General features: G+C 40.4%; 1 protein-coding gene across 1 annotated transcript; it reads right to left on the reverse strand.

The window, feature by feature from the left end:
• Positions 1-3,518: 3,518 nt before the first annotated feature.
• On the reverse strand, positions 3,519-8,684 carry LSM8 (LSM8 homolog, U6 small nuclear RNA associated). The gene is made up of 4 exons (XM_031615349.2): positions 8,530-8,684; positions 7,626-7,666; positions 6,380-6,507; positions 3,519-3,736 (listed from the first exon to the last, which is right to left on the reverse strand). Exons 1-4 carry the CDS (start codon positions 8,558-8,560, stop codon positions 3,646-3,648), a joined length of 291 nt encoding a protein of 96 aa, XP_031471209.1. The 5' UTR covers positions 8,561-8,684; the 3' UTR covers positions 3,519-3,645.
• Positions 8,685-8,868: the final 184 nt, after the last annotated feature.

The raw sequence follows: 8,868 nt of genomic DNA on the forward strand, positions 1-8,868 counted from the left end.
CACTGATGTCAAGAAAATATAAATCTCGAGTAGAAAACAAAACAGTGATGACGAGGAAGTGGTGGAAACGACCACTAATGATGTTTCAGAGAACAAAAATTGTGCAGGGACTGCCCTCCTCCTGCCCTTGTGTCCCCATGAGTAACCAACACCGTTTATGTAAAAGTGCAAGTGGTGGGCAAGGAGTTCAGCGTGGAGTGACATTTCTTGGCATCTGCTCAGGGGCAGTGTTACTGATGTCAGACTAACAGCAGCAACACATTGTTCAGCACAAGTCCCCAAGTTCCTGGAACGTGCTGCGAGGTCCAGGAAGGAAGATATTACTGCCTGGATAAGGTCAGGCTCGCAGTGCAGGCAAGCAGCTCTTGGCAGAAGTCTGAATGCTATTGTTTTCACCTTTGATTTCTACCTTCATCAGCGAAGCTCCTGTTTTCTTCAGGGAAGATGCTACTACTGGAAGAAATGTCACCATTTATGCAATTACTGTAAAAATTACTGTAAAAAAAAATCCTTAAGAGAGTATTACAGGTGTGAGATTTTCAAGGCAAACACCTGACTCATTATTGCCTTCTGTCACATGTAGTTAAACTAAACCTGATACAAGTTTCCCCTACCTCAGCTCAAAGTTTTGTCTGTATAGATACCACTTTCTGACACATACGGCTTGGGTGGATTTTTTGCCTGTGAATACCTGGCACACAAAGTATGCTTTCTTTAAGCAAGGGGCAGCTGAGGCTCATTGATATGACAGCAACTGAGACTGAGGAACCCTCTTCCACTCAAAGAAAACTCATGGATTTTTTAATTTTTTTTTTTTTTCATGGTTCTAATCACTAAGCAGTACACACAACTGGAAAGCAGGAATGAAAATACAATTACTAAAAATGAGCCAAGTTGCTGCTAGACATGGAGGCAGAGCTACTATGTCTGGCTCCTTGGCTTGCACTTCCTTTCATAGACACTGTGGCTCCTTAAACCCACAGCCTGAAAGATGCAAAAGAGGCAGATGTGTTCAGAAATACTATAGTCCAAATAAATCTTGCAAGCACAAATCATGTCGTTTCACTGGCATTACTCCCATGTGGAGTTTCTGAATCTCTTCTCAGGCTTTTACTTTGTTGAGAAGTGCCTTCATGGTCACTGTCATTTAGTTCCTAAAGGAACATGACAAATACCAAGCCATGAACTGTCAGCCATGGAATCAACTAAATAATCTCTCACCAAGGCATTGAGAACACCAACCTGGTATTTAGGATAATTTCTATATGAACCTGAACCATATTTACCTCAGAGTAAAATTCTCAGCGGAGCACAGCTTCACCCAACAGAAGCTAATAGGTAGAAAGCATCTATTCACACATACAGAACTGGTATGTTTGTTGGGAAGGTAGTATACTGATGGAATTGTACTAGATATATCATACAGCCTGTTTTATCTCCAGATCTAGCTCAGCATGTTTGATACACATCAAGTCCAAGGCCTAATGATAATAGACCATAGTTGATAGCAAAGGATGAGCTGGACAGAAAGCCTCCTTTATCAGAGTAAGTCCTCAAAACAGAATCCACGTGCTTTCAAGCCATACACCATATAACGTTTGAAGAATTTTGCAGCTATGTCGACACGGAGGCTCTGCACATGGATTGCAATTAGGGAACTTGCTCTCTTTGACCACAAAGATGGCTTCTGTTTTGCTTCAAGCACACCAAAGGAATTTCAAACACCTTTTTATAAGCCAGCTCAGCCATTTCACTGGAGACATCCTTTTCCAGTACTAGCCAAGATTTGTCCTTTAACTCCAAGGTGTCTTTTAAATAAACAAAAGGAGGAAGCGACCAACATCAGGCAACGCAGGAAACGTCATGGATTATGACGATTACCTCCAATTCAGTGCTACTTCCTTTTGTCCTCAGCATCATCGTTCTCTGTCCTGCTCATTTCTGTAAAATCAGTTTGTTCATTTGCAAGGACACATTGAATTTTACTCAGTTACATGTTATTTATCAGACTCTTGATTTTGGCTCGACAGGAAAAGCCAGTTTTCAAGAACACTATGAACTGACACCTTTTTTTGTATTTTAGTAGGACTTTCCATGTACTCTGAGGAACCATCTGACAATCATAAGACCATCAGTCAGTACTCACTGAGAATACCTTCAAGTCTGAGAAGGGGATTGTTCTTCTTTGTTGAGTATTTTCCACCCAGTGAGAAAAAAAAAAAAAAAAACCTTCTTTTGCAGAAAATACCACTTATCTCCTAGGAAACTCTTTCTTTTCTACATCTGTACACAGTGGGAAACCATAGGAACCTTAGCAGCTAGCCAAATGGCACACAGCAGCTGGCATAGCCCTGTACAACACAATAATGGCTTGTGGTTCTCTTTTTCCTCTTCCAGACTTCTTTCAACATCTGAGAACATAACTTTTCTCTCAAAATTAAGCTCTATTTTTTTGTTTTTTTTTTCACTAGCCATGTAGTTTTATCTAGATGACGTACACACAAACATAACACTTGAATTTTCAGCCTCCTCATCCTTTGGGGACTAATTCTCTAGCATTTTTAAGAAATGTAAGGCCATATTTCGATATCATTTTTTGCTTTCAATCCCATTTACTTCTGCTACTGATCCACTTCATAATAATTTTTCAAGAAATCATTAACTTTCACTGGTGACCTATTCATAGCTTACTTGAAGCACAGGTTTGATTGAATACAAATGCTGTATCAGATTGGTTACAATTCAACTTCCTGCATCTAATACAGTTTTTTTGAGTGCTTCTTCTGCACCATGCCCTTGCAGGGACCTAACAATCCATTGTAGAATCTAATTTTATTAGGCTGCAATTTCATCTTTGTACTTTTTGAAGGGTAGCGGGCCTTAGGTTTGATTTAAAGAACCTCTTTCTGATCAGTTCTCCTGTCTTTGATTTCTTCACCAGCATACCCAGCACACACTTTGGTCAAATCCAGACCAAAACCAAGAGCATCAAATGGAAATAAAATCTGGTGTTGAAACAAACAGAATTTGAATGCAAGCCAAAAGTAAAAAATAATCTTAACATTGCTGCTGTCTATGTCTATAGGTAACCAAACTTTGCTTCTCAGTAGTCTCCCTCCTGGCAGCACTGAGTTGCTGTCTACAATCCTAACCAGACCTGTGAGCAGGCCATCCTTTGCCTACCTCACTGAAGAAGATTCAGTTCAACAATGCACAGCCTATCAACCTATTTGGGCTTTGTGCTGCCAGTTTTTGTCAGCAGTCTTTTCTGAAAAGGAGGCTGAAATCGCCTTTCTCACTTTCTCCAAGAATGCTCTAGCACTTACATTTACATCAGCTTGTGAGCAGAGATGCATTACTTTCTTTGATCTTTGATACCAGAGCCCCCTGTCCTGATATTGCTTGAATTTCCCAATATATATTTTGTAATGAAGTTACACAGCATGGAATTTCCAAAGTAAATTCAACAAAAACATACTTAGTAAAATGTAGAAACTTTAATTTACAAGTGAAACTACAACATATTCATAATAAAAAAAAAACGGTGACTAAACAAGTTACGCACAATTTGTAAAAACTGTTGAACATTGTTAAATAGGTCTGTACAACCAAAGATTTACAAAGTCCCTGTGCATTCTCTTCTTTTCAATGCACAACTGAATTTAAGGGTTCTGCTCGAATATTCCCTAAGTCAAGAGCTGAATCTGTCTCTTCATCAATCTCACCGATGACAGCACTGTAATAAAAAACAAGTTATCATTTGTTAAAATCCTGGAAAGTGAAGATTTTGTTTTGTTTTTGTTGTTTAAATTTAATTGTAGAGCTCTATCACTTAAATGCCAAATTTTCATAGTAATCTCCCACCTCATTCATTTCAGCAATCAGCTGCCTCTATAGCTGTGCCTTTTGCAACTGAAAAGCCTTTGTCTATTCAGATTTTCCATGACACATAACATTTCATACCTCTGGTTATTCTGACTTCTGTTTATTGTGCATTTTCCTACTGCAGCCCTCTGAAGGTCACAGCATACCAGGTATTTACATAATGACACAATGATGCCTACTATCCTATTATTCTTTCTAATAATCCCTAATATTCTTTCCTTCCTGATGAATCAGTGTTTACAAAGAACTAGCCAGAGACAGAATGAGACTGAGTTCAAGAGTAAGACATCTCTATAAAGGTATCAAGATTTCCACGATGACTAGTAGATCAGAATGCCAAGCAGCTTTCTTAATTCCACCACTGACTTACCTTCACTATGTCAACATTTCAGACAACACAAACTTAAACTGCTTATATCAGCTGAATGTTAAGGTATTGACAGCATGAATGCTAATTTCATATTTGAATCCCTTTAGAATTCTTGGATGAAGAAAACCTGATCCTGGAACAATGTCACTGCTAACAGCTTTTTTCAAAACAACTTTGATTTAAAACATTTCCTTAGATTAAAAACTGGCTGTTGTATCAGAGCATAAATTTCATGTCAACAAATAAAGATCTTTCATCAAATCTCATTCTCACAGCCATAAAAGAAAGAAATAAAATCTGCCACTTTTGATGTCTCCTTCTAAAGTAGAGAAAACAGATACGCATTTAAGATGTTTGATTTTAAAATAGTTTTTGTTCACAATCTTTAATAAAGTTGTGTTTGTTTTTTTAAAAAACACGTAACCACTTACATATTTCCTATTTTCCCTAGTTCAATAGTCCTGTCTTTAATAATCTTCACTTGCTTTTGAAACATACTGAGTTTTTCTGATTGCTGGTGCATACTCACTGCAAGCTTCTAGTATGTATCTTTAACCACACTGGATTGCCTGGAAACATTTTATCCCTTGACTGTATCTTTCCAATAGCTTCCCCATCTTCTCATTGTCTCATTTTTTGAAGCTAAAGTTTCCCACTCTCCTCTTTTATATAGACAGCAAACATCACTGTGTTAATATTTGCAGGAATAGAGAAATATTCCTTCTAATGAATATATTTCTGAATGTGTTAAGTATACAAAAAAATATACTTTTTTTTTTTCTACAAAAGAAAGTATTGAATATATTTGAATAACGTGGCAGCCTGATACGGTGAAAAAAAAAATCAAGTAGTAAGAAAAAAGACCTGGCCTCTTTGCTACCTTGGTTTGTTTGTCAATTTTTTTTTTAATGTTTTTTTCATACAATCATAGAACAGCTTGAGTTGGAAGGAACACCACGGATCACCCAGTTCCAACCCCCCTGCCACAGGCAGGGCCACCAACTTCAGATCTGGTATTAGACCAGGCTGCCCAGGGCCCCATCCAATCTGACCCTGAACAATTCCAGGGACAGGGCATCCACAGCCTCTCTGGGCATCCTGTTGCAGTGCCTCCTGGTAAAGAGCTTCCCCTGACATCCAATCTCAACCTTCCCTCCCTGAGCTTTACCCTGAGGGTAAAGTCAAAAGTGATGAGGACCTTCCAAAATAAGGTTTTCTCAATGACACTAGATAAACACATCTAGATACAAATCTCGTCCCAACATTTCCAGTGAATATCCCTTGGAATTAGAAATGAAAATTCTTACCTGTGCGGGGCATGACCAAAAAAAAAAAAAAAAAGAAAAAAAAAGAAAATCTGTTCTCAGAATGCTGTTGCAAAATTCATCTTCCTAGCAGGCCCATTTACTGGAGCTTCTTTCCACTGCTCTTGTGGCCTTCCCATCTCTTTGACACATCAGCTCTGCATTTCTCTGCATTTAATGAGCTTTTCTGCTCACTGTGTCATGCCATCTGACATCAAATGTCAACTTCCCCCCTCAATCTGCTGCTACATCAGCTTTAACTATCAGTTGCTGCATCATCAAGCATGAAACTGAGCATTTTTTAGAATATGAAGCATTCCCTTTTCCCTTACAGCTCATCTTCATTCTCCCTTAATTCTCCCTTAGTGTCCCTAAATCAATCCTATTAAAAGTTAACTTTGTGTACTTTGCTAATTCGTGGCATGCAAGACCTGCCTTATCATACGTTCACTCTTTTCTCTTTTTCTGTTAATAGACCCTACCATACACAGACTGGAATAAAGTACATCTACACAATGCCTAGACTTAAAAAAGAAAAATGCTGAGCTTCACACTGACCTTTTTCCTCACATTGCTATCATTACGTGACCTGGTTAATTTACAACTCAGATATTCTAAACCAACAATATCTTAACATTACAACTTTTGTAACAGAAGCATAGCTATTTGCTACTTCATATGCCTCAGCTTTGATAGCTCTATCAGGACTATCCACAGATGGAAAGATGTAAGACACATGACTGCATAGGCATGTAAATATATATATATTTATGCACACACAATTTTTTTATTGGCTTAAACAAAAACATGCTCTACTTACACATTATCACCTCTCACAATGTATAATCCCAGCACTACTTGCTCAACTCCTTGTGAAGAACTGAACACTCGTTCATGGCTTTCGTCTAAAATCAAGTTAATGGTCTGATCAAAACCTTTCAGGGTTCCCTGAGGGGAAAAAAATAAGCACACAATAATAAAGTTCTCCAACTGCCTTTTAAATTTATATCTTCGCTCTCACAGATATCTTAAACAGCAAAGTGGCAATATTAAGATACTAGAGAACAGATGCTCTATTTAGTTTTTAATGTTAGTCTTACATAAAAACAGCTGGAGAAGAAAACTTTGAAAATGGTAATCAATTTAAGCAAGAAATATCTATATTTACTACTGAGTGTTCATACTAACAGCTACATTATTTAAAGAGGAAGTTTTATTTAGATCCACGAGACAACTAATTTTACAGCTTTTAGTCTTCCCTGTATGGGAATTTCATAGAATCATAGAATGGCCTGGGTTGAAAAGGACCACAATGATCATCTGGTTTCAACCTCCCTGCTATGTGCAGGGTTGCCAACCACCAGACCAGGCTGCCCAGAGCCACATCCAGCCTGGCCTTAAATGCCTCCAGGGATGGGGCATCCACAACCCCAACATCTCCAGAAATCCAATGTTAAAAATAAAGTCAAGAAACAGAAAAATTAGATTCTTACATGCTAAACAGCACTGAAACCATTTTTAACATGCAATTTTAAGTAGCGCCTCTTTAAAGGAGGTTATCTTGGTTCCACAACACTACTCAACAAAAGTGGAAGACACACAAAAGGAAGAATTTCTGTGCTGATTTAACAACAATTTGGAAAAATTATAAAAATCGATTTGTGTCATTTAGCAAATTATGAAATTTAAAGTCATTTTACTGAGTGTGGCTGGGCTGGACTTAACCTTCCTCATAGCAGTCCACAAAGGGCTGTGCACTGCACTTGGAGCTGTGAAAGAGCTGATACCACCTCAATGCTCTGGCTGTAGCTGAGCAGCACCAGCATCGCACCAATGCAGCACCCAAGCCACCCAAGGCCAGCAGGCCAGGGGCAGCAAGGCACAGGAGGGAACACAGCACTGAACCAAACTGAACACAGTTATCCCACACCAAGTGATGTTACACTGAGCTATACAAGCTGGGGAAGGGCAAGATAAGGAAGGCGTTTGTTGTGAAATTGTCTGTTCTCCCAAGAAACTGCTAAGTGCCTTGAGGCCCTGCTTTCCCCCCCAAAATAATATCTCACCACAATCATTCTTCCATCAGAAGTTATCACTGCAACAGTACCTGACAGAGCTCATTAAGGAAGCATTTATAGATATATGAAATAGAATCATTAACATTTTCTGTAACATCTATGTGTAATAAGTTCAAAAAGTCAGAAAAGCCTGCCAGAGGCCTTTAAAAACAAAAAACAAACCCCTCTACATTTCATATGAACATTTGACAACAAGTCTTGACAACCTGCTTTAAAGTTTCACTTCTCCAGACATGCAGAATTGCATACAAACATGAACACTACAAAAGCATGCTACAGTTTAGAGTTTGAACTCCTTTTCCACTACTAACTGCTACTATCTCAGAACAGGAACGAAAACGGTTTTATTAACAAGATGGACAGCCATTTCAGATAAGGAGCTTAAAAACAGTGCAGCACCGTGGATCCTGACTGCGACATTGCACACCCCTCCTTCTGAAGCTCTGATTTTCCCAGTCTTATCATTACCATTCATTACTATCAGTGATGCTGGCTTAACACGTTATTGTTTGTGAATAAAACTGAAAGCAACAGGTAAAACAAAGACACGAGAAAAACCTTGCAAGAGAAAGATTCTAAGAACACCAGCGCATGGCTTTTGAGAGAGCATGTGAAGCTGGCAGCTAAATACCCGCTATACACCCTGTGATGGGCCAGGCCCATTGCGGATCCCGCTCCTCACCACAGCATTACAAGTAACAAACAAGCGGGCAGCACTGAAGCCCACCAGGCCCTCTCAAACCCCCCATTCTGTCCGTCACGAACCACGACAGACCCGAGCAGCGCGATGAGCCACGGCCGCATGGTACCGTCAACCCGCACCCAGCCTCGCCCCCTGCAGAAGAAAGGCCCCTCCCCGCCGCCCCCACAGCTCCGCTCGGCAGAAGGATACGGTTGATGTAGTTCTCCAGGGCCGACGTCATGGCGGCGGCTCCCGCGCTTCGCCTCGCACCGGCAGCGACGTTCCCGGCACCGATTGGAGAACTACTTCCGGTACCGCTCGCAGAACTACTTCCAGCACCGCTTCCGTCGTGCGCCGATGACGTTTCGCCCGCCGCGCATGCGCATGACCCCTGCAGGAGGGCGGGAAGAGCCCTCTTTGGCCACTGCGCACGCGCGGCGCCGCGGCGGGACTGAGTTTCAAACGACGCGCGGGAGAGGGGCGAGCGGGTTGTACCAAGTGCAGCGCGCTGAGGGGGGTCTGACTGTGTCTCCCCTTGGCAGCACGTGG

Source organism: Phasianus colchicus, chromosome 1 (assembly GCF_987193195.1).
Source record: "Phasianus colchicus chromosome 1, bPhaCol1.hap1.1, whole genome shotgun sequence".
In the NCBI taxonomy this organism is placed as follows: Eukaryota; Metazoa; Chordata; class Aves; order Galliformes; family Phasianidae; genus Phasianus; species Phasianus colchicus.

What these genes read in the sequence shown, in the direction of transcription:
- LSM8 (XM_031615349.2), bottom strand. Translation starts at nt 8,560, where the DNA reads ATGACGTCGGCCCTGGAGAACTACATCAACC. An exon ending in CTGATGGAAGAATGATTGTG is followed by an intron (nt 6,508 to 7,625) that starts GTGAGATATTAT and finishes TTTTCCCCTCAG; the next exon opens with GGAACCCTGAAAGGTTTTGA. An exon ending in ATTGTGAGAGGTGATAATGT is followed by an intron (nt 3,737 to 6,379) that starts GTAAGTAGAGCA and finishes TTTTTATTACAG; the next exon opens with TGCTGTCATCGGTGAGATTG.